Source organism: Amblyomma maculatum, chromosome 10 (genome assembly GCF_055883805.1).
Source record: "Amblyomma maculatum isolate TAMU_Amacu chromosome 10, ASM5588380v1, whole genome shotgun sequence".
NCBI classification, from domain to species: Eukaryota; Metazoa; Arthropoda; class Arachnida; order Ixodida; family Ixodidae; genus Amblyomma; species Amblyomma maculatum.
The window spans coordinates 81,440,919-81,468,091 of NC_139353.1; the positions used below are offsets into that span (position 1 = coordinate 81,440,919).

Genomic DNA, 27,173 nt, shown 5'->3' on the forward strand with positions numbered 1-27,173 from the left:
GCTCATCCAGCGAGTATGACGAGCGTAAGCTACCAACCCACATATAAATGAGAAGGGTTCAGTGCTGCTGAACCGAATGCGGAGCGAAAGCATTAGCTGTGGGTGACCGAACGTTCTTCATCTTCTGCTTCTTCGTCTTCTTCTTCATCGTCTTCTTCTTCATCTTATTTTTCTGCATCTTCGTCTTTTTCGTGTTCGTCTTCTTAGTCTTCGTCTTCTTAGTCCTATTCATCATCTTAGTCTTCGTCTTCTTCTTTTTCTTCATCTTTGCCTTGTTCGCGGCTATTCAAGGCCAAACGTGGCCCTTCCCAGGACTACGCGACGGGCCGAAACCTGGCATAGCATTCCTATCGCAATAAAATGTAGGGACTGTGTAGCGACATCGCAAAGCGCAAGGGTTCCGTTCGCAATTCTCCTCAATCAATATGCGGCCACCGTTTGTAGCAGTGCCCGTACGGCTGCGTATTGATGAATGCATAGTGCAAGGAGCCTGTGTACTCGAAGTTGTCCATGCAAGTTAAAGGACCCCAGGTGGGCTTAATTGCTTGGAGCACACTGCAACTGCTTGCGTAGTGGCCGTAGTAGCCTTACCAATGATTGGATGAAGACAGCACAAAAAATTACAACCACAAAATAAAGGACACGCTGCCTTTGTTCCAAGAATGACTCATAAACTAGCCCAGCATCATGTTTTATAGGAATGCCGATTACCTTTCAGTAGCCGTGTAAACATTGATCCCCAATGTTGGCAATCCTAGCCCAGCAGAGGCTCCCTTCCTCGACGCCTAGTTATTGGATTGAAATAGTCTTCTGCGTGTCTCCCAGTCCAGTCATATATATTCTTGCGAGTTGTTTGGGATGTACTTTTTTTGCTACAATATTTTACGCGCAACCTACATTCATGCTCAATCGTATGTCAGAACCTTTCGAAGTAATACACACCATTATTATGTTGAAAACAGTAGTTAAGCGAACTCCACGTATGACATAGACCCAGGAAATATTTTTTTCCAACAACCCTTCAGCTGAGAAAAATATACGGGGCTACAGTTATTGAAGCCAAGTGGTTCGTCAACGATCCGGCGTTAAATAGGTCATGATGTTTTGAAACGGGGTTATTTATCAAGGGTTATAAACTCCTGTGTTGTAAATGCACTTAGCGTTAAGTCTGTGCATTCCTATGAAACCTTGGAAGGACTTAGCGGCAGAAAGTGGCGCAGGTACAGAGGACCTCGAAGGCAGTGCATTGCGTGTCCTGCCTCTGCGCTTTAAGGCGCGATCGGGTTGGATGAAATGGAGTTTTAAAAAAGAGCGACAGCGTGTTCCCCCTAAGAGTGTACGAACCTCTATATTTTATTTTGTCATAATAGGGAACTAAACCTCTTCTAACGAAAAGTGCATCTGTTTGAGTGACTACTACAGTTATCTTATGTTGTATCCGAAACAGTAGCTTTCCTCTACCGCCATTCAGAAATCCTCCTCATTTGATCGGGCTATCAGGAGCATCTGGGTTTATAGGTGGGTGCTATCGTAAGCTTTCTCAAGGCAGTGTCATTCTGAATGCCCGCGCACAAGCCGGTCACGTTAATTTTATCGCCTCTATCCCTTTCGCAACCAATTATCCCTGAGAGTGTGGCGCAGTCAGGGTGTCAGTACTTCTTGATGGTGACAACTACGATGCAGCAGTCCCCTTTCAAGTCTAGGTGACATACCATGGATAGTTTTGTTTTGTAAGAGTTTTCTGCTTTACAGAAGTGTTACAGCATCTCGAAAATGACGCTTCTCTCCGTTTGGACACAGATTCCTGACTTTCGCATGATGGCGGTCAAGCCTCTGGCCTCAGTGCGGGACTCCATCCTGTACACGTGTTCGGCCGCCTCTGAGGACCCTGAACCGCTCGACATACGCTTTCTGATAAACTTTCGCAACCTGACCGAATTCTGCAAGGAAGACCTCAGGTGCAAGGTGCCGCCCATCACGCGCTCGCGCAAGAACGTTGTCAGGCCGCCCTTGGTCATCTACGACTGGCAGGTATGTAGAATCTAACACGTGGCATGTTGCGCACGAGGTTTAGTCTTTTCAGCCATGAAATATATGCGACATATTGCATGCATGTTACACCTGCATTAGCCTATGCAGGACTACATGCATGTTGTTCAAAGTTTTCATCTCATGCATAGACAACCAACGGCAGAACGAATGCTGTCTTTAAAAAACCTTTATTCCCTTTTCATGACATCAGTTGTACTCATCCATATGACAGCACCAACGTCGTAGTGTTTACAGTGTCTGTACTTAGAATCATTGCCAGCTTCCGAAGTCTCAGCACAAACATTTGTTTTTAATTTTCCTTACTTTAGAATAGCCTCATGTCTTCGAGGAGTGGTTGGCCACGTTGACACAAGCAACGAGGGCGCCAAATTTCACACTTTCTAGCCAACTAGACAATTATGCTGAAAAGCTACCTCATAAGATAAGGAACGCGGATACTACAAGCTCAGTCGAGCGTGCACAAGCGAACTTGTTAGGAAGGACTATGTGCGCATGCTCAAGCGCAATAGAACATCACAAGAATAAAAGTCGCAATGCGTTTATTTAAAAAATTTAAGAAAAACGTTTTGAAGAAATCTCTTTTGTAACATTGTTAAGAGTTTGCAGATGTAAATAATTAAATTTATTGTTTTATACAAAATGGGCCTGTAGATGAGAAAAGATACACACAAGCGCTAACTTCAAACTAAGGAAGAACAGTTTGAACGCGCAGGAAGTCACAACAGGGAGGGAGGACAACTAAATGGCTGATAACAAAACAAATACGTCACTAGGTTGGGACGTGATAGTGCATCCGCTATCCGGTAAATTTAACTGATGGTTCACTTCAGCAGTTACTTCCTGTCTTATTTAATCCGAATGCCTTTATCTTCCGTGTAATTTATGTAGGGAGGTTCTCCATAGTGACAGATCTCCTAATGATGTCCGAATAGGGATCAGTATGGGGTCGACGCTACCGAATCCACAAGAGGAACTCGGAAGCGCAAGAGATTCATGTCCTCGTGGCACGCTCTCCTCCCCTTTTCATCCCCTTTCAATTATCTTCCTTCAGTTACGGAACTTCCTTGAGAAATTTAGCCTTAATCAGAACATTTCTCTCTGCTCCCGAATTTTCCATCCAGATTTTTTGTTCACGGCGAACGAATGCTTATAAGAAAGCGGTGCTAGCACGGTGTAACGGCGGGTGGCGCTGAATGTGTCATATATTGGATCAAGGCGCGTCACCATGATCACAATGAATGAGCCTGCAAAGAGGGTAAATAAAAAAAGCACCGATTACTCTGGTAAAGTAATTGATTAGTCGATGCAGCATACCCATTGAAACGCAGGGCTCAAAAATGCAGCTAGTCATTTTGCGCTGATTTGTAGGAGGCACCTGGCGCCTGTACGCATTAGTTTCTCCCAGATGGTTGTAGCATCATCAATCGTTACGCCTCTACAAGAAGGCCAACCTTACCTTTATGCTTCAGGCATCATAGAAAGAACCGGCAGGAGATGAAAAAAAAACGCCCTCGTGAGCATCGGTAATCCTTTCAGCGATGCATGAGCAGCCGCAACTCGTATCCCGGAAATACGTTCGAAAACGACCGCTAGGCGGCTTTCAGTGACGCTCCTATAGGCGGTGTCCTATGCACCGCGTATAGGAGTGCCACTGAAATTCGTTTCCGCACAACAGTTACGCGTACGGCCCCCGGCGACACCTGTCGCATTTGCCGGCCGCGACTAGGACGACTTTATCATGCCGAAAATATTTTCAGTGCACCAAAGAACTACGGGCCGTGAATATGAATGGCAAGTCGAAAATTGCAAATTAAGGCAATTCGTAGACGTTATTCAAATGTGGCTCAAAATGTGCAAAACCATTTAGTCTACTTATTTGTTTCCGCTGACCGCCTTTTTAACACTACAGTGTCAAAGAAACCGTTTTACAAACATTGCGGCGTCGGTATGCCTAGGCGAGAAAACAAATGTAACGAGTACGCATCTAACTGGTATTATTGGACAAGTAGCACTCTGCATGTAAAACAGTCGGAAACTCGCAACTCAGCCGGTTGTCATACGTCACTATACCGCATTGCACTGCCTAGTCGACAGGAGACGGAAACCGAAGCCAAAAACCCTGAATTTCGAGTCGTACACGCTACCAGTTGGCCAGGCAGGCAAGTTCACACTGTTTGATTAGAGTAGGGTTTGCTTTCTATGTCGGGTGGTCTTCCACACAATGTGATGATGAGCCTGTGGAAGGTAACAGGTGTGCAGATTAAGCGACTATTGGTTATGAGAGTAGCATAGTGAATGTACGCGAACGTGGATCCACTAGGGAAGCAGCAGACGGACGCCAGTAGCTACGTCACGTCCCATCCTTCAATGCAAATTAAATTGTCAATTCAATTTTCGGTTCTTTTCAGCATAAAATGTACAGTTTCCTGCTGCACAGCGGTTTCTTTTCATGTCACTTCACAATCCAACCATTTTAACTAAAAATGGCTCGGCGCATGCTCGTATATGGCTGCTCACTTAGACCACAAAACATCGCCAGAAATTATCCTCTTGCATACGCATCACCTTGTTTCTCCGTACGTCTAGGTTTACACATAGGCTGTGTAACAAAAAGGCAGTGACGTTCAGAGCCTACCGAAGAATTTAAAATATGCTTACCTGAGGTCTCATCGCCTTTCAGGTTTACGCCCCAATCGGAATTGTTATATGCCCCGTCAACTATAAAGCCGTTTCTGTTCTAATGGCGTTATTTCTTCTTTGTTCCCTCATCTATACTAGAGTGTCGCAGCTGTGGTCACCTGCGTATAGTGGGAACCTAAACTTAGTCCTTAGTTGACAACCTCTTTTATGCGTCACCACAAGGCGCCCGTTCAGCATGAATGCTGATCTCGGTGGAAAGCACATTCTGCCCGCAACGTGCCACAACAATCAATAAGAACAACCTACCAAGGTTTTGTGGTGCCAAAGTGAACCAGTAAAATTCCCTCTTCACTCGCTCAAACAAACGATATGCGCAAATAACGACACGGAATAAAGGCACGGATCGAATTGTATCAATGAAAGAAAATTTCTGGCACGTGCGCTGTAGACAATGACATGAAACTATATATTTGTGTATTTTTTTATATAAAGTCTGTCACAAGTATGCGCCCGTCCTTGTGCTCTGCTTTCCCGTGTCTGTATTTGCGCATTTTGTTTCATAAGCATGTACGACCAGCTCACCCAACAACGTGCACTGTAAACCCTCTTCACTTCAGTCGAGAGGAAAATGAGGCTGAAAGCTAGCTAGGGCAGGAATAACATCTTTGATCACAGATTGACAATGACCAATAATAAGTATGATTGACTCAGGCAAAATTAAAAAGGCAGGGAGGGGTTCAATAAAAACCCCAGCAAAGTCGCTTTGCAGTTTTCTAAGAAAAGTTCAGCGAATACCCGCTTATGCCCATAAGCATGTTTTTGCTGAGCTTTGCGTACAAAGGTATACATGGCACACAGAGTAGAAGAGCATGAAGAAAAAATAGGTAGAGGACAAGAAAATCAAAGCAAGGACAATATATAGCACTTCCGCATTAAAATAATGCAATTACAACTGTGCGACCTTGTCGCATTTTATGCATTATTCCAAGCTGGCAAGTGTCTCGAGTGCTTTCAAAACATCATCTTCGTCAGCCAAACTATACCCATTGCAGGGCGAAAGCCATATTCCTCCAATTACTTTTGTCCTGAGCTAGCTGCATCCACTTAACCCTCCAAACTTCCTAATCTCATTACCCCTCTTAATATTCTGCCTCCCACCCCCCTCCCCTACGCTTTCCTTAGCATGCAATCCAATTTCTTACCCTCAGCCGTCATACCTTATCCTCTATTCGCACTACATGTCCTGTTCTTGCCATTTCTTTTTCTTTCGGCTATAATGTCATCAGGGTAGCGTTCCTAACTAGAGACGCAACAGAACTCCATTTCAAAGCAGCTTTCCAAGGTGGAAGCTCCTGCAAACTGGGCCACGTCACGTGATATCGAGCAGTCAAACAGCTCCCCAAGCAATCAATGCCTGGCCTCGTAACCGACTTACAACCATCCGTCATAGGCTTGTTGGTGACATTCCGCCCACATAGCAGACAAGGCCTACAGCTATGACGCCGCATTTTCTAGTGAAGGGGGCCTTAACATCATGGCGCTACTTGCTGCGTCTAATGAAATGGAGCACCTCGTACAATTTCTTTAGAGCCGCATTAAGGCCGGAGTGAATGTCTCCTGACGGAAGGTTACTCCGTTTAAAAACGAAGCTTTATTTGAGTGAGAAGAAGCCAGGAAATTCAGGGCACGTCCGCCGCTCCCTGAAGTTTTCGTAAGAATATAGCGGTGCTTTAAGGTGATTGTTCCCTGATCACTGAGGCCAGCTTATATCACCATTTCATTTTGGTTAGCAATAACAAAGTGTTTGTTGTGCCTGACATCCCGAGCGCGATTTCAATCTCGGAAATATTTTAACCTGATATGGTCTGGATTAAGTTTTTATCTGCTAATAAGTTAACATCAGTACAAGGGTAAAAAAGTGCCGGAAGTAATTTCGCTGCGAAACTAAATCACTTCAGAAGTCGTCTGTGTGACTTCGATTCCACCCTTTTCGCGCAGTTGGAGTTCAGCTCGACGATGCCCGTGGAAGGGACGGTGTCGTGCGCCTTCGAGAACAGGAAGCGCGATGTCCTGGCCAACCTGTACGGCTTCTTCATCATCAGCAAAAATGTGCAGCCTGTCGGCACTGACGCATCGCAGCTCTGCGTACTGCAGCAGGGCTGCCGTCTCGAGGAGAGTCACTGCCTCGGTCTCAACCACGCCAAGTACGTGCAGAGGAGTGCATTCAATTGACGCTGAAGTAAATGCAATCACCACTGCTAGAATGTTGTGCAAACACTGTTTTAGTATGCCGTGTACGCAGTATAACTATGCACGACATACACCACGTATGACTTTACAACATGGTTTATACCAAACTGTTCACATAAGCTAAATTTACCTTTTTACCCCTGAAATTTTAAATGTCTAGAATACTACTTTTTTGCATAGTTCGCGAAAACTTTTCGGATTTTTTGCAAGCAACATCTATCTAAATATAAACGAGGAAAGCATTCTTCTGGATAAAAACACTAACATCCTTGCCTTTCGGGACAGAGGGCGATGCCCGGAAATCGGGGCGCAATACACTACTTTTTGCCAAAACAAAAACGGTATAAATTACTCTATTTTTGTTATTTTCGAAAACACGAAACATTTTCACATTGTCCAATTCACGAAGTCACATGAAACAGCACAGCAAGAGACATACTCGAACATGTTATCGCTCATTCAATCGTGTTTTAGGCATGATTTAACGTTTTTGTTTTTTTTTTCTGAGAGAAACTCTTGCTTCTTCGCGGAACCTTGAAGCAGCACTTACGTCACAAAAATATTTCTCGCTAATAACGCTTTCGCAAACGACCGTACAGAAACATTTTTTAAGGCGAAAGCCTTTCTAGGCTTATAGCCCCAAATGCTGTGCGCAAGAGTTGTGCGCGAGGTCTGTCATATTCCGCGAGATTCCATGAAATTAGTTCTTTTCTAGTATTTCTGCATCTGCGGTGCCACACACACAGGAGCGACGGTGTACCATCGAAACACCCTTGCCGGAGAAAGTGTGACTGATATTGCGTCCTTCCTTTCCTGCAAACCAGTGAAATATAATACGTGAAATAAACTTATGTGAAATAATATGTAAAATAAACAAGTGAAATAATATGCAGCACTGCAGCGAATGTCGATAAGAGGTTAACGATGAGAGGCAAATGATATGAGAGGAAGGGTAGGCTTTCGCCATTGACCTCTTGAGAGAAATCTAAGGAAGCCTCTATTTTTTTTCTTTAAATAAGGAATGGAGTGTTTGTTTTTGGGGCCTCAGACTTCGCATCTAATTACCACCAATTTAGACGCCGTCCACCTCTCCAATCTCCCAATCCGCTTCCAGCAATCGCATTACTGCAGCCATACATCCCTTCCTTCTCTTCCAACCATTATCCGCTGCCTCACGCGCTATGCTTGTCTCCCCATTCCGTGAGCAATGCGTAATTGGTGAACAAAACTGAGTTGCCCATCCCTGTCGTCTTCCATGCGAGGCCGAAGTTACTCTTACAAGATCACTAGACCACTTCGCACAGAGTGACAATGGGTGGCGTAAGAAAATTTATCAGGGGAGTATTCGTTTCTGTTATACATGTATTTAGGTGCGATTAAGGGTTGTGATGAAGGCCCCACGTAATTCTTCAAAAGCATGCGAAGTCATCCGAGTGGTGGTTACTGATAGCGCAATCCGCCTTTTTCACAAGACCGCTCTGTGCATGCGCGTCTCTCCTCTGGTTGAAAACAAACCACCAACCCCAGCTGCGCGTGCGCAGCTCTTGGCCACCGCGATCGGTGCAGCCGTAGCTGATCTCGGAGGCCATGTGTAGTTAATATTCGTGACAGGTGTATGCGATAGATGGCGTTAGCTGTCAAGAACACACACCGTCATTTCGATGGCGCCAAGGCAGTTTTCAACCAGTAGCAACGAATTTTCAACCACTCCCAGAGGGCGCCACATTTTGTGATAAAGGCGGATTCTTTCTCGCTGCTGGAGAAGAGAACATTTGTGAACATCCTGAGGAGCATAGAGTACAATGCATCCAAACATGCGAGCAAAATGCCACCATTAAATGACAATTCCCTTACAAAAACTGGTGTTGAAATTCTGTGAAATTTTTGTGAAGTTGCCTCAATAAGCAGTTTAAATGCTGTGGATATTCTGTGGCATTTTTGTTGATTAACATTGAGCATGTGTTAAAAATTGGCCTATGTGTTTCAGTTGAAATTCCGTTGTGGATTTTTGTGTTGACATTCTGTTGATTATAGACTGAATATAAACTTAAAAGCAACCTGTGGTTTATGTGTGGTGTTGAAATTTTGTTGATTATACACCGAATATGAACTTAAAAGCAACATGTGGTTTATGCGTTCTGTTGAAATTCTGTTGATTATACACCGAATATGAACTTAAAAGCAACATGTAGTTTATGTGTTTTGTTGAAATTCTGTTGATTATACACTGAATATGAACTTAAAATTAACATGTGATTAATGTGTTGGCTTTCAGTTGTGCATGCCCGTATTCCATCCAGTACGCTGTGTACTTTCTGAAATACCTGTACCAGTGAAGCAAACCTTTTCAGACTGACCAGTTTATTTTATTTCGTGAATTAATGAGCTTTCCAGGCTTGCAGGGAGGCCAGGCTGAGCTTTGTGGCCCAAAAAAGCGGCCAGGTACTTGGTGAACTTGTAAGGTGCAAAAATTGTATAATGAAGTTGTCCTAATTTTTCTTAGCAAAAGGCAATATGAAGAACACATTTCAGCTCATAAGCATTGCAGTGCACAGACAAGGTAGGTATGAGTGGCAGGGTTGAAGATATTAATGTAGCACCACACATGCATCATGCCACATACATGAGGCTGGCCGTCTATATTATAACTAGATACAACTCAAAACGGAGCAGCAAATACCCATTAAAGGAGGCCCTCCGTCCAATGGTGTTGCCTGCAATTGTTGCGGCTAAGCTTGCGGGCAGCTTATTTCGTGGTGCTACAGCGGAAGCTAGGCAGAAAACGGAAGGAGGCAATTTTTTTACTGTGCCATGGAACATATTATTTAGAGTAGGGGGGCGGTGGTGTAAGGCGAGAGTTGGAGGGACGGAATACAGTATTCACTACAATTTCACACTATGTGGTTAACCTCCACGTCACGTCACATGAACAGGTCAGCCCTACTGAATGAAGAGCCTCCTTTGATGGGTATTTGCCACTTCTTAAGTTGTATCAACAATAGGTACCACTATGTACACGTTTTGAACTAGTAAAACTCTCGGAAACAGAAAATTGCCAAAACACAGTGCCCCTCATACTGAATACCAGAAAAACCTTAACTGTCAAATAATCTGGTCCAAGTGGTCAAATGTAACTGCACTACAGACCCTGCCCACGAAACTGGCAGCATAATGACTAGGTTAAAATGTTTTAAGGACAGATGCATTGTCCAAAATAAGCATTCAAATACTGTCTTGGATTACCAATGAACAACACTTTTCTCTTCACCTGCTAAATTATTCCCTGTGCAGAATTCCAAGAAGTTGCATGCAGATTTGAATTGCAGTCCTGCTTCCTGCAACAACTAACTTAGTTATTGTGTTATGCAGTGAAAATTTGGTAGCACAAGAGATAAGAAACTGCTTCTCAGAACATCAAGTGTTTTCCATATGTGATAATGATAGAGCCCACAACAGTCCGATGATCTGCAGCTGTGAATAGATGAAGTGGTCATTTGGGGGATTGCTGCCACCCAATCCGCTGTGAGCACAGCCTCTACCATAACAAAGCCAAGAATGTCGGTGCACGAAGCCCTTACTCTAAGCAAGGTGAAATCTATTTCATCATGCGGTTCAAACAACATCCATCACCAACTTTCTCTATTACTGCTAAAACCCAGATGCACATCATCACATCCACTTTCTGCAACAGAATGAAGTGCAATGCAAGTGCTATCAAGTGTGTTGGCAAACTGTACTGCATCAAAGGTGCATAAGCAGATTATACAAAAAAAGTTCAACAGTTAGTTGGCATCATTTCCCTCTTTATCCTTATTTTTACATTCGTTTATGATTTATACGCATGCGGCAACTTACATATGGCAGCTTCCAGGTGCACCAAGTCGAGCACCTCTTTCCCAATGCCTTTTGGATGTTGTTCCACACCCCATACAGGGATTTGGTCTTTAGTTCTTCTGCAGCAAACAAGGTGCAACAGGGGTCTGGTAAATCTTCCAGCACTTGTATGGCCGCAAGGGTGCTCAAGGTGCTCCAAGAGTGCCTTGTCCTGCAGGGCCCCACCTCCAATGTCCACCTGCAAGAGCAGCAATTCAGAAATAAGCGGCATCAGTATAGAAAACAGTGACAATTATATATCTGGCATGCCTTACTACAGGCTAAATGACACAAAGCTCAACAAAGGCCAAAAATCGTGCTTTCACTTGTTAACACAAAGTGCAACACAAGCCATGTAACCCGTCTGAATAAGCATAATCCCAAATATCTTGAAGCTTGGAGGAACTCTGGTCCTCTCCCTCCCAAGCTTGATACTTCCAAGAATGCTGCAAGACTATCATTATATGGCTAACAAAATCACTCCACTGCCAAGATTTAGAGAAAGACTGTGCAAATAACAATGCAAGATTAAATAAGTATTCATTCGCCACTAAGCTGATATGACATAAAATGTACAGAATATACTGCAATAAGCAAGATTATGCCTCGCTGAAAGACTGAAGGTAACTTGGGAGGAGGCTATCGATGAAGATTAACGATGAGGGATAAAAAACAATGTGAATCAGCAATCTCAACTTAATGTATGCATGTATATCAAGGAAAATGAATGGAAAATAAGCAATGCATTGAACATGTGGTCTTTGATGGCACAATCTCAACTAAACAAAAAGATAGACTGTACGTGGCAAAATATATTGAATTCACAGACCTGGCTTCTTAGTGTAAAAGTAATTCCAAAGGAAGAAAATTGGTATATTAAGCTGAATCGCCTGAAGCAATATGAAGGCTATGAGGAGCAGCATAGGTGAGCATCTGGAACAGTTCATAAACATTTTGTATTTTAACTCCACTGAAACACAACCTTGTAGCCAAGAGTGGCTTCGTCAAGCAGAGATTACTGCCATTCATTCTCAGGCAATCTGCAATGCTTTCTTTAATTTTTTTATTACGATGCATGAACGACAGTCTATTCCAGACAAACACTTATAGCAAGAAAAAGGATGTAACAAGCTCAATGAAGGTAGTATAATATGCACCCACTTGCCAATTTATGAAAGTTATTAGCTAACAATTTTTCTAGCAACCTGACAGCAACTGACTGACAGTTGGGACAGGCACAGTGAGACAAAAAAAATTTATCATGCCAATTTGATTTTGGCAATCCAAGTCAGCTGACTGTCCCATCTAGGGTGACAACACCTCAAAAAATGAATGGTTAGTGGCATAGCCATATTATGTTTAATGCACATGCATTAAAAATGGCAATTTTTGGGCTATCAAGGCAGCTGACACCTAACTAAAGTTAACACAGATTAAGAGGCCAATATGCCTCTTCATTCCCACAAAGGACACATGCCACCTGGGCATGAGGCATTTTAATGGACTTTAGTTTGAAAATGAGTGTGCTGTTAAAGCTGGCTCACAGAAATGGCACATGCTTTCGGAACAAAGCCTTAACTTTTTTGAGCCAACAGTCCACACCACAGGTCTACTGGCTGCTGCGGCCCAAAGTTAAGAGACCCCCGGCCTAGGCACTCGATAGTGACAAGGGATTACTCTCAGCTAAGAAGATATCCCAGGCAGCACCAGCCATCGGCCCAATATTGGGGATTGAGTGGGGATTACTGGCCCACAAGTGGCCCAATGATGCCAATGAGCTACCAATAATGTGCAGCCGTGCTATAACATAATCATTATTGGCCCAGTGAACTTCACCCAAATCCGTTATTGGCATTCAACCGGCTAAACGCGGTCAATAATGCCCATGCATATTGAACAGCTTGCCATTATTGTGTACACAATGAGACAACCCGGTCATTATTGGCCAACCAGCTACAATGGTCTGCCAATATCTTCCACACCATGGTATAAACTGGTAAATATTGTCCGGTAAATAACAACGGCTTCTTAATATTGAATTTATCTAGGCATACATAGGTCAATAATGTCCAACCAAATTTGGCGGCTTCCTAATATTGTAATATCTTGGTTTCTACTGGCCGATATTGCCTAATGAGCCTTGATGGCTGGCCAGCATCGCACATATCATGGCATAGGTTGAGCAATAATGTTCTGCCAACATGGCTGTCTTGTCAACATTGAATATATATTGGCATGCATTAGTCAATATTGTTCTGACAGTCATGCTGGCATGCCAACAATGTATACAGATTGGCTTTTAGTGGTCAGTATTGTTTGATGGACGGTGATGGCTAACCAGCATTGGACATATCATGGCATAGCTTGGTTAATATTGTCCGGCCATTATGGTTGTCTTTTTAACATTGAATATATCTTGGCATGCATTGGTCAATATTGCCCCACCAGCTTTGGTGGCATCCCAACATTGCATATATCTTGGTTTATAGTGGTCAATATGTGTAATGAGCTTTGATGGCTGGCCAGCATTGCATCCTAATGGCATAGGTTGGGCAATACTGTACTACCAATATGGATGGCTTGTCAACATGAAATATATCTTGACATAGATTGGTCAATATTGTCCCATCAGATTTGGTGGCATTCCAATGTATATATAGTGGTTTCTAGTAGTCAATATTGTCTAACGAGCTTTGATGGCTGGTCACCATTGCACATTTCAGGCTGCGGCGGCGCTAAAAAAACAGTATAAGCTGCTCTGACCGACACAGACATTTTTCAATGTGTATGTATCAAAATATAACTGTTTTTGGACTAATTTCGTCCAACTAAATTTTTCGCTTGCCCGGACATCAGTTTACGTTCACCTGTAGAAGATATTCATACGCCATACGTAATTTGGGTCACCATATATATAATGTTTTTTGGGATTAATGTACAGATTGTCTTAAATTGTTTGACTGAGCTGACCACACAAAATGCACAGAAGCGCCCATCACGGAAAATGTAGAATATATTTTTCTGAATATAATTTCCGTGATTCACTAATTGCTGCGGATGACCTGCGATTATATTTGACAATTTTGGTAGAGTACTCTTTTATTTACGAATTTAGGCACGATTAGTTGTTATGTAAAATTCTGCATATAATATCTGCGAGACAATTCCTGCAGACTAGAGGGCCGGATGTCGATCACGCGTGGACGTAGCTAACACAGATAGTGTTCCAAACTTTAGCCAAGTGTTGAAAAAATTCTGACAGCACGTGGAATCTACAATGCAGAAATTTGCGAAGGCGAGAATAATGCTGCTGTATACGGTGCTTCAAGTATCATTATCGTTATCAACTAAACGCAGCGTCATTACCATTGATACTGTCATCATTGTCATTATCACTAATTGCAGCGTCATTCTCGTCGCTACATCACGGTAGACAAGGAGAATTACGTATGGTGCTAGTTTCGCGATCCAGGGTTTAGCGCAGTTGGTTAAAGCGCTAGCTAGGCTAGGAGTCCGATTCCCGGTGGAGACGATTTGTTTTTCTGATCTCGTCAAACCAGGATGATTGGTTGGTTGGTTTGTGGGGTTTAACGTCCCAAAGCAACTCAGGCTATGAGAGACGCCGTAGTGGAGGACTCCGGAAATTTCCCCAACCAACCAACCAACCAAACCAGGATGATTGAAAGTGATAGACACATCAGTGCACAGATCCTGAACTCATCTCGACAACAACCCTCGAACCTGGGATTTCGTTCCATGGGCCTATATATACGCATACGAGTGCACAAACATACGCACACGCTCGAGCACACATCTGACAAGCAAGCGTTTAATAGATGCGTGTTCGCGAAAAACCACCTGCGCAGTCAAGAAACGCAAGTTATACTCAAATGCAAAGAACACAACAGAACGTGTGAGTCGCTTGAGCGAACACCAGTGGCTACATTTGGATAGTAAACGCAGAAACGATCGAATATATCCGGTGAATCCACATCCTGTAAACGTTTGTCCATGATTGGAAACACGCACGCGTAGCATCATTATTTCCGCCTTGTTTTACGCAATAGAGAAAAACCCTACATATGTTCAAGCGATAGCAGAGGTGGGAGAGATCGATCGCGCTAGCCAATCAAACACTCACTGCATGATTCGCCATTACGCTAGCTGTTTCCAGCATTTAGCATCAGCACCGACTATACCACGCCTCAGTACTAGCTGTTCTTATAGACAGATATGTTGGGCTGCTTTCAAGACCTTCGAGTTCTAATATCTACTAAACACAAATTTGCATCTTATTCCTGTAATCTAGCGCTCTGCTGTGGGCTTCAGCAATAGACAGATAAAGACTGAACGAGTTTGGCCATCGGTGTAGCAGCGCATAAAATATTTCAGCTCAAAGAAAAAATACAAGCAACATATATTCTACGCTATGTCTAGCTAATTCACTTGACAAGAAAAGATATCTGAACTGCACTGGAATGGTTCGTATTCTAATGCGACGTAAATCGCACACTGCCGAAACGTTATGTGCATGTGGAAGATAATAAAAAAAATAAACAGCACTCCATGTGGCAAGGTAAACGAAAAAAAAATAAAAATTTAGAACAATTACCTACAGTGCAATGAATGCGCGCTCATGTGTCGCCAGCATATATGGTAACAAAATTGAAATTGCATAATAGTTATTTTGGTTCGAAAGCTGCAATGCATGGCTCATAATGATGCATTTGACTACAGCTTTTGACAGCGGCCTCCTAAGCACTGATCAGAAACTATTCTTCAGGCATTCTATGCCTTATTATACAACCATATAATCACCGCACCGAAGGCGTTTCCCTCAGGAGAACTAAACAATTCTATCCCATCGTGTCAACCAGATAGCTAATGGCAATTCATATACATTAAAAGCAATGCGAGTGCATTATTTAGGCAGTTTTGGGGCATTTTTAGAGAACATCACTGTCGAAGAATCTAACACATCGTTGAGAATTAGGTTTCCTCTGAAATATTCTGCCGCTTTCACAAGCGGAGCTTCCGCGGGCTGAAAGATGATTTTACCACGCTTCTTTCTGAGGACTACACCTTGTCCCAAGTTCGTAGATATAGTTTCAATGTTCACCCTTGTTTTCTTTCTATTCTTTCTTTACTGCCAATTTAGTTCTTCAGATCTTAGCTCGTCGAGTATTTTGTATCTCTTGCTGCTTTATATGCCCATGGTTAGTTCTATGCGGATTTTTTCTTGCTCTAAACGTCCACCTGATTTGAAAAAAAAAAATAAAACTCAATAACATGGGAATTTTAACCTTGAAGTACCCGTAGTTATGATCGTTTTCGCTTTTCTTTTCCTTAATAGGAATACAGCAAGTATACGGGCTGCTGCATCGCTCAGTTGCGCGTGATGACGTTTCAAGAGCATTCCGTCATGAACCTGTGTGCCATCTTTAGTAGAAAAATTATGTCCATTTGTTCGAACCGAGAACGATTCCGTGAAAACTGAAGATTGTTTTACGTATGTGATTATTACTGAAACACATAGGTAAAACGCATTTCGCATTAACAAAAAAAATGTAGCGAAATTATCACGCCACTGAAAACGTTACCGAGCCAGCAACCGAGGCGACCAAAGAGCTCCGAACGCACTTCTCGTTGTTTTAGCGAAGCCGAGGGCAAAACTTTGCGCATTCCTCCTCACATGCTCGGCGCAAAGAACATATGGTTTCCATTTCTCGTCCTTTTGTCGCCTCTCCGCCCGAGGGCCTTGACTAAAGCAATTTTCCAAACTGCTTTCAACTTCACGTCTTGTAGCCTTTTCTCCCCGTGAAGCAGTCATCGCGGAAGGACAGCAACCTTCACGGCCCTTTCTTTCCTCCCGGCTAGGCATGCGTTGATCACAATGCCCCCCCCCCCCGTCTACTCCCCCGCACTCTTCCCTTCCTTCCCGCCAACTTCTTCTTCTAGGATCTGAGGGATATTCTTAGGGGGGGGGAGATTCCGGACACGGGTTAAGCCGGCCTAATGTCGCGGCTGCACTCTTGGCGTCCGGGGGAAGGGGAGATGGGACGTGGAGAGGGGGGGGGGAGTCAACTTTCCTGGCTGGCAGCTTTCTGGGCTCGCGCGGTCCTACGGGGCCTCTTTCATTTCTCTCACCGCTTTCCGAGCTTTTGCCTCCTCTTTCGACAGATCTCAAGCAAAAAAGAAAGAGAGAGAGAGAAAACACAACGACCATTCTGCCCCCTTCCAACCATGCCTCGAAACTCGACACAAGCGGTTGATTCAGAGGCGTCCGGCCGGCCACCCCTCGAGCTGCTCGAGCTCCCGCAGCTTTGGACAGCAGAACCGAAAACCCAAGCCTTGTGAAAGTTCCAATTCGTTTTAATGACCATGTCTGAAAGAGGATATCTGTATCACCAGCGTTTTAAGTTGTTTGTTCATAACTGAACTGAGCTTTCTGAGATTATTTCTTGCTTTGTCTCGTTGCAAGATCGCTACTTTTTCTTACCAGGTGTAATAAAGCATCAGATCACTGGGATGTACTTTGCCTGGTAACATTCATTTTGGATTGCTGCAACTGAGGTCGTCGAATCTGCGCTAGCCTTACGGTAAGATACCTTTTTTTGCATGATTTGGTGCTGTATGTTGTCAGCCTTGATCATCATGTCAATAACCGATATGCTTGCAAGAACGGAAAGCCATTTATTTGGACCGCACCACGCTAGTCAATTCTGAACTGTATTTTCAGCGCACTATTTTGTATGCATAAATTCTGGTCACAAAGACAAAATTTACGGCGCAGAGGTGGCCAATTTGTATTGCAAAAGAAAAATGTGGCCCTGTAAAACATGATGCGTGTTTTGTGTGATTTTCAGGTTCCAACTTCATCGCGCGTGTTGTGTGTCTGAAGTGATCAATTTCTTTTACATACTATATTCAAACCTCATGGTTAAGTTGAGCTTTCTAGAACATGATTTTTAGTTGCGAGCGAATATTTAATATTGTAATTTGCCGTTATGAATGAGCTTTTGGAATGGTCTAAACTACTTTTAGCTTATTCACGTGTTTGATCTTTCTCCGGCGCTAATCCCGAGTAGTAGAAGTGTCATAAAATAGCCAGCAGGTGCAGTTTTACTATCACTTGTAGAAAATTAAAAACGTCCGGAAAGAAGATCTGCTGACGCACTTATTCTTACTGCTAAATTTGAATTTTTGCGGAAATAATAAAAAAAAACTTTTCGTTCAAAAATGTACTTATCCACAATTATTGATTGTTATATCGCGCAGAATAGAGGGGCTTGCCTGAAACATGACACTTTATCTTCTACGTGCAAGAGCTTCTACTGTCCGCGCGAAGAACTCTATGAAAAAAAATTCTGAAAAGGAGACTCTTACTTATAGTTACTACCATAGTTCTTATACTTTACCTCACGTACAGACTTGTTTCCACAACAAACGTGATGCTAAGCTACGGATTTCTTTATTTTTTTCAATTTGAGTGTATCATACAAAACCCAAAGCATCTATATAGTACGTTGTTTTGGCTGCAGCGTTGACAAATTTTAAAATGTTCTGTTTGCAGTAATGATGCGGTGTACACTAATTTTAGCAGCCGAGGTCGGAGTGCGACTACCGTTTTTTGCGTCTCTTTTTTCTTTGTAGTTTCTTTTAGTCCTTGCGGTAATCTACCCTAACGAAAACTATTCAAAGGAAAGCTATTGATCTGAAGCATGCAGTTATGACGACGTCTTTCTTCTACAGGTGTTCGATCACAAAGGCACTACAAGTAGAAGGGGGCAAGCACTGACTACCGTTTAACGAATAGATAACGGAATCATTTGTTTTATGTTTTCAGCGTCAACAACACATCCACATGAGAAGCCGTGCACTGCCAGATGTCGAAACCAATGTAACCAAGTTAATATGGCCGGCCTCACCGAGTATGCAGCTTATTTCAACCTGAGTAAACCAGACAAGAAAGTTGCCTGAGGGCCAACAGGTGGTGCTTTATTTTGCATTTTTACTGCACGGTTTAGCTGTACTTCCACTTTCCAAAAGTTTTCTCTCTTAATGGGATTTATGAATGTTGCTTTTATTTCCAGGTGCCATGTGCGAAATGAAATACATTGTTATGCACGCTGCTCAAGTCCATATCTTTAAAGGCTGCTGGGAGCTGCTGCCCCTACAACCGACCACAAAAGACGCTGCGATGAACTCAGCGCCTTCCTCCAACCTGGGACCTCAGAACACCTTGCCAAGGGACGCAAAAACAGGAGGAGCACTGAAGTCTAAGAGTTCTGCCTTAATATTTCCATGCCCTGTAACCCATGCACACCTAATAAATCACCATGCAATGAACCTTTCAGCTGTATTATTTTCTGTGCATGGATATTCTCAGCATGCTTTATTTCAATAAAAAGCTATGATGCAGTGCGTATGCAGTGCTGATGAAAAATATCAGCACTGCATACGCATGGGATGGCTTTGTAGTTGCCTATTAGTCATAGCACGAAATAGCAACTAGCCGTAGTACTGATTATTGAAGCATTCCGCACTATAATGTGCCGGATTCCCAATTGCTGTTGCTGGATGCCAATAATGCAAAACCACTGGGCAAGATTGGATTGGAAATATTGGGTAGCCGATAAATCTGGCTGGATGCCAGTTGTAAATATCCAGTGAATAAGCATGGAAACAAGATATTGGATGGCCAGTGAGCTTGGCGGGATAGCCGTGATACAACAACCAGTGAGTGAGCTTGGGTGGAAGATATTGAGTAGCCATTGAGTGCCACTGAATGCCAGTAAACAAGGTAGTATGCCAATACTGGTCTTGATAGGAGAGCCAGTCAAATTGGTTGGCATATACTTGGCTCTTTGTGCGCCCCATTCAGACGCCAATATTGACCAATATTGGGACCAATATATCCCAATATTGGACCAGTGGTGGTCCATTGACGGCGTGCTGCTTGGATTACGTCAACCTCACGACAATCAGTTGATGCCAATGGCTGAATGTCCTTTATGAAGAACAAATCTATTTGTCTGTCTTACTCGAGTTGCATCAGGCTGTATAAATCAGAAGCCCCTCAACATGTACACATACTCTTTCATGGGCCCTTTTCATTGCTTGTTTATGGCATGTAACACAGCAATGATGTGTTTACCAATAGCTGTTTCGCTCGGACCAAATCATGCAGTCAGTTTAAAAACTATTTCACGCAACATGAAAAGTTGTCCAGTAAGAACGGGTATCAATCAGTTTGAAAAACAAAAACACGAAATCATTTCTATTTCTTCATTTAAGTTTCAAGTGAATTTAAGATACAGCAAGAGGAATTCTAGCTACAAAACATTACTGGAATAAGTGTGATTGTTGCCTTATTTCTTTTCTGAAAGCTCATAATTCCATCCCTTTAATAATAAATGACACTGTAAAATGTATACTTTGTACGCACACATATACCACACTGAAGACAAATGCACCAAGCTATGGACTACCAGATGCTTTTTGAGCTTCCTCAAGGCATTTTAAGAGTTCTTTTAGGCTGCTACTCCCCAAAGCTCTGTTTCCAGCTCTTCAGCTATGGCCGTCACAGCATGTGTTGTTCTGAAAATAAATTAAAAAGTATAGTAATGTGGGGAACTTCGCAGACAGCAAAGACAAGTAGATGAAAGTGCCGCTTATCCAAGCAGAGATGTGGGGCAGTAGCCTTGAAGAGTTCAGGGACACAGGCTGCCGCACAGCCTACTAGTCCTATACAACACACAGTACTTGTTTTACGCACTTCTCAAGCTTTGTCCTTTGCCACTTTGAACTGTAGTTTTTCATTAAAAACCTCTTACAGATACCCAAACCAAGGAATGGGGCAACCAATCAGTGCCAACTTGCACCGTCTTGCACACTGCACTTGGCTACTAATGCCTGATATACCTATTTTTGTTTGCATGAAGTCTGCTCCCTTTAGAGACAGAAGTTCTTCCAGTTAAGTTCATACAGGCAGCCTCAGTAACCAAAGTGAGATTTTTCCTCATGATGCACATACGAGGTTTAGGCAAAAAAAAAGGTAGATAACATTTTTCTCGCTGTATTTCTGCTTTAGAATAATGTGTGTGACATTAGTAAACATTTATCACTGCATGCGATTCATCTAAGGCCACTATACGGCACATAAAGGGTTGTCACGACGAATGCACTAGAGCACAAGGCAATATCAGTGATCAAAACCACGGAATTCACTCATTTCTGGCGTACCACTCCGTGTTACAAGCGTTCAAGCCAGCCACAATAAACGCGAATGCTATATATAAAAAAAGAAGCTTAGAGGAAACTGACCAAAGAAGATGCAACACAAGTTGACAGGTGGAACGTTGCCCTAGCTAACACGGCGCTGCCAACTTCTTTTTTTTTTTCAGTGACCGTTTTCTAATGACACGCCGGGAATTACGATTAGCCTTTCTTCCCTCGGTACTGAAATCTGTCCCATTTATTTTTTTTTTTGGGGGGGGGGCATCGGACATAATAGGAAACACGGTGGAAAAAAGAATGGTCTATTGTCTATTCACACTCGCGACTCGCGAAGGGCGTGCGACCGGCTGTCGCATGCTACCAGGAGCCGCGCAGCGCGACCGATGTTCACACTTGCGAATGCGACCTGCTTTCCACATCTTGTCAATCTAGATAAAGTAGAGATAAAGTAGATATAGTAAATATAACCCATATTCCTGAGCTGCTGACTGGTTACCGGTTTGCGACTAGTAGTCGCGCGGCTAGAAAATCGAGCAGTGCCTGAACGGCCCGCGACTGTCGCTTTTCGACCAAAACGGTCGCACTCAGGGCTTGCGGAGGTCACTCCGCGAGTCGCAAGTGTGACCAACAGTGTCAAAGCAGACCCAAAAATGCACGCCCGTACATGCAAAAAAGAAAACAAGAATACTGACCCAGCTCAAGAAGTTCTGCCGGCGCTGCTCGTTTTCCGGCTTTCCAGAAGATGTTGAAAACCGTGCCTTGAAGGTCCTTGATTCTATTCTGCTATGTCAAAAGACGGAGCTAGGCCTATTTCCAGCTCGGCGATCGCAGTGACGAGGTAAAAATTGGAGGCTTATCAAGGTTAAGCCCAGTGGATGCGAAGCATGTTAAGCAGCTGCCTCAGTGTGGATGGGGCTAAGTAACGGAGACGTGGTTTTAGGTTAATCGTCATAGGCATCTTGACCGCATACAAGCCCGGCGCAAAGACGCTGGCGCGGTTGCGGGCACAGAGACTGACGCGACGGCGGGCGCGCGCCGCTTCATCCCTGGCGTGACGTCGCTTATCACGTGATGCAGAGATGGTGGCGCCGCCGCCGCGTCGCGCGCGACGGCGCGAACCGAAGCGTGGAGGCCTCCGCCGGGCGACGTCCGACGGCGCGATATGAGGCCCCATCTGCAGCCGGTGTGACGTCATCACGTGACGTCACATCATGTGATCTCACTTCAAGGTCAATGGTGGCCACCGCCGGGAGGCGACCGACGGCGCGATATGAGGCCCCATCTGCAGCCGGTGTGACGTCATCACGTGACGTCATGTCACGTGACCCCACTTCAGGGTCAATGGTGGCCACCGCCGGGCGTCGCGCGAAGGCCCGAAACCTACGTTAACATGCTTCGCATAACATCCATTTCTTCTTCTGCCCACTTCACTACAGTATGAGGGACGTCGGAGGCTTCCATACTGTAAGCGTGTGGCCCGCATCAGTTATAAAACGATGCCACGTAGTCCATACAACAGCGCAACAGCTACGAAAAAATAAATCTACGTGTGTGCAACGCAACACCTCGCAGCACCGTGAAACCGCTGAACAGCCAATATTAAGTGTCAGTAGTGCCACTGACAGGTCCGTTGCAAGTGAATCAATGGCGCTGAAGTCGCAGGCGCTTAAATGTTTTGACACGCAATTTAAAATAAATTAATATATTTTTTCTCGTTCATTATTCGTGCAAAAGTGATTTCGAGAAAAAAATAACTATGCGTCACTCGAAAAAAGCAACACAAATACGTCTCGCAATATTGGCAGCGCTACAATCGAAAACGATTAAAAGGACACAGCGAGCTTTGTCGCTGTAATTGTCGCACTAGATTTTTTTGTGTCGGTGTGTTTTGGCCTTCTCAGTGTTCTTGCTCGGAGTTGTTTGCAATGCCGGGTTTCTTCTTCCGAGCTGCGGAAAGGCTTTGTAGTGTGTTTTCTTTAGCGTACTGTGACCTGTGTTTCGAACCTCGTTTCGAGGTGAATAATAATGTGATGTGAATGGTGTTGCCCATGCGTGCATACATGCTCGTTTGGTCTAAAACCCGTCATACTATGCGCTGTAGGCGTAGTAGTCGGCATGTCGGAAATAATCGGGGTCTGCGTAAAAAAATTGTGCCATAGTAATTAGAGGTTCTAGTGATTGATTGGTGTGCGATAGGCGATGACGAGTTAACGAAATCATTGCAATACTTGATTAATTGATGTATTAAATCAATAAATAGAGAAAGGTGGCAATGCTCAGAGTGAAGAGCCAGTTAATGCTTGTTTCTAGGAAAGAAAATTAATCACTATTTGATCATTTCTTTCAAATTATGTCAATCAATGATAAATTACTAATGAATTAATTTATCATTTAATTGCCAATCAATTACTAATTGAGCAATTGTTTATTACTGGTTGATATTTCATCGAATAATTATGTAATCGACTGATTGCCTACTTAATTGCTAATTAATTAATTAGGTGATAATTGATTAAGATTAATAAATAATTAGTGCCGGTTGCGTAGCACAAATGCGGCCCTCAGGCTTCGCCTTTCACTACCTTAGTTGCTGAAGTCCCTCGCAGTTTTTCTCCTGTCTGAATAGTTCATGAAGACACAAAGTGGCACACATCATAACATCAACCCTGGAAAACAACAGAAATTCAAAAGCAATCATCAACAAAAATTATGTTAACTTTTGTGCACAAAAATGTCATTGAGTGAGTGTTGTTTGGGCACAACACTTATTGAATTTCCATTGAATTTCTGTGATCGCAACAAGTCCTCAATGATTTGTCAACTGAAATTCAAAACTCATTTTTATAAGGGAATACACAAACGTGCATTCTTAAACTGAAATGTGGACCAAGTTGTCTTCATTAAATGGCGTATTTTCTTATGAGGGGAGTCACTGCGTGACTGTGACAAATAGTAAATGTTCAAACGGAGTATAGCTCGCTCTCAGTGAAATTTTTGATGCCATGTGCGTTAGGTTCAGAGATCGAGCTCAAGGACCACTTCAGGAGTCCAATATAGAACGCTAGAAAGCCCGAAGGGACTTGCGGTTCAGCAAGTAGGCCTGCATCTTTCATTCACTATGAACTATTGGGCAGCCTCGTTCGCCCTAATCGGCGCGCATTTCAAATACGTGATGGCTATACTGAGCGCGCCGGCTGTTTGAGGGGATAGTTAATGTGTGCAAAATACTACTGTATAATGCGATGAAGCGCGAATTTGGGACGTGGTGAATTGGGGCTTCGTGTCACCTCTACCCTCTTTTGTGTTCTAGGCAAGGCAAGAACCCTTGAAGTTTCAGCCAGTGAGCGCAATAAATGTTTTTTTCAAACTGCGTCGCAGCTTGTGCACGAATACCTGTATATATCGATCCGGCTAGCATGAACTAGTACTACATCGGCGGTGGCCGATCAGCCCACTATGTTTCACTGATACCTATCCGAAAATCCAGCACTTTTGCTCATTCACAATACTGGTGCATCGCAGTCCTCCCTGAATGAGGTCATTTTCAAGGTACTCTGAATCAATTTTTTCACCGTTGCTATTTGTTTCCTTTCGATAATTCAGTCCTCTACATAAGTTCTCATTACTGTCTGTCTTTTCCGTAACATATAGCATCGCCTGAGCTTCTGCCTTTTGTACTTTGCGTCCGTAAGATGAACCTGGAGGCCCCCGTTTCATGGCGTGTTTGAAGTTCCGTGGCCCTTACATTTTCAGCAGTAAACCATTTTTCCCGCTGCTATTGCAGGGACGGGAAGACGCCCAAATGGGCCACGATAAGATAAGATAAACGTTTGAGAGGTTTTTTTGCCGCTGCCGCAAGGCAGAAGTCGTTGCAGGCATATATTTGACACTTTGGTCCAGGAATTGCGCATTGTTAAGATGGCGGCTGTGACCCCACCGTGCAGTTGCAGCATGTGCCAATCGGGCATGGGCTTCGACGACTTCTATCACCTATGCTTCGACCCTCGCCAGATCGACCAGTCGTGCGTGTTCAAGCACCAGTGCACCCAGTCCGACGAGCGCTCTCTGTGCGAGCAACGGAAGTGCAAGTGCCGAGCGCGCCACGCGCTCAGGGGCGACGGCTGCCGGCCCCTGGTCGGCCTTGGCTACCTGTGCGGACCCACCACATACTGCTCCACGCCGCTGGCATCGTGTGAGGAGCACGCCTGCGTCTGCCCGAAGGTACGCAACCTCGACGTGGCGCACTCAATAACCTCTCGCATAGAAGGGTATTTTTCCAGCCTCGCTGCTTTTTAACCTTTCCTCAAAATTTTACTATTGAGACCGAACTCGTCTAAATCAGACGCCGCAGAGTCTGGAACGTTTAAATGGGATCCCTTAACATGGGGGTAGGAAATATTTCGAGGAATGATGCAAAGAAAGCACAAGTCAGTTTAATTAAATACTTTCTTGCCTAGTGTTAAAACTTCTTGTATGGTTGTTTCTTTATCTTCATTGTCTACTGTGGTGCTTATTAAATTTTACATTTTTTTTATTCTTTACACTTAAGCCATCTTCCAAAAATTACACATGCACCTGATTGTTCTTTTTATGTGCTATCTTTTATAAGCAACTTGTTTTTCAGAGATTTGTACATTTATTGTGTTAACGAAGGTCTTTATATATATCCTGTATCCGCCCCTCTGCTCCCTAACGTACAGATACCCTGATGGTATTATAAATAAATATATAAATACCCATTTCATTTATTTATTTTGAAATACTGCAGTCCAATATTTTGGCCTACACAGGAAGAGTAATAAGAGGTATTTAAAAATCGAAAGATTAAAAAATCAACGCAATCAGGCTACATTCTTCCATGGGGTGATGACATTTTAATCACGCAGTCACCTCATAATCCCAATTTGCCTGACCATTCATTGAATGCATTTCCATGTGACCACACTAGCCTCCAGACCAATCAAGAACAGTGCTGTAACGTCATAAAAACTTTAATGCATATATTAGTTACGACGTGCTTGAACTGCCCCGTGCGATGTCTTGCAGCTACAGCGCCTCTATTCCTTTGATCAACTATGATTTTTGCAACAGTCATCTGTTGGGTTTGCTCCAAAGTTCCCCTATAACGCTGGTGCTTTGGTATATTGTTCGTTGGGGCCGGACAGTCTAAGCGTATTACAGGTGTTCAGTTGCTGGCCGGCTCGTTTCCAAACATCTTCCAGGATTACAAGGCGGAGAACGGGACTTGCGTGTCCACGGCAGCCATCAAGTTCAAGGACATGCTGGTCATCTTCACCTCGACCGTCATCGTCTTCACGGCCTTCACGTCCCTGGTGTGCATACTCCTGCGCGACCAGAGACCCGAGGACGAAGAGGGCAACCGTTCGCGATACTCACTCACCTCCATCAGATAGACCCTGTCGTCTCTTTTATCACCACCCTCAAAATCAGTCACGATATCTTCAGCCTGGCCGTTAACAATTCGCGCTTTCCCGTCGTGTAGACGGAGCGCAAATGTTTCACGTAGATGGCTCCATATTCAGAATCGCACTAATAATAAGACATATACATGGTGAACTCAAATTCCAAACCCTTTAATTACAAAAAACAGCGCTGAGAAAAACATTTACATACTTTCCGGAAAAAACCTATACTCTGTGCTATTTCTGTAATCCCATTTTTGTCACCTTTCTGCCTGGGCTGCTGATTTGCACATGAATCTTCTAAGAGAACGCTTTTTTCACGGAACGCTTGATATACCAAATCCATAACGCGCTTTGCAATATGATGCATTCGCATGATAACAGACTCATGTACATCATATTTTTCAAACGTAAGTAAGTCGGCCACGGGAAACAGTGCAGCACGTTAGAAACTTCCGGGCGGAATTTGGTAGATATATCCGCGCAACCCGCCTGCGTGCAGCTGCACACTGGTGCGAATATGACCAATAGATTTCACTCTTGTGAGGCTGTGGAAACCAGCACTCAGATGTGACCGTACGTAAAATTTACCTTGCCTTCTGTCGTTTACAACGCTATACGTGAGCCTTAAAATTGTTTTCTCCGTTAATTAAATTTCTCCCTCTCATTTCAACTGAAGCAATGCGCATAGATGGC

At 43.6% G+C, this 27,173-nt stretch overlaps 1 protein-coding gene across 1 annotated transcript; it reads left to right on the forward strand.

The window, feature by feature from the left end:
- Positions 1-1,800: 1,800 nt before the first annotated feature.
- LOC146176861 (uncharacterized) lies at positions 1,801-26,483 on the forward strand. Its single transcript, XM_084581050.1, has 4 exons — positions 1,801-2,031; positions 6,691-6,896; positions 24,999-25,275; positions 26,277-26,483. Exons 1-4 carry the CDS (start codon positions 1,816-1,818, stop codon positions 26,466-26,468), a joined length of 891 nt encoding a protein of 296 aa, XP_084437176.1. The 5' UTR covers positions 1,801-1,815; the 3' UTR covers positions 26,469-26,483.
- Positions 26,484-27,173: the final 690 nt, after the last annotated feature.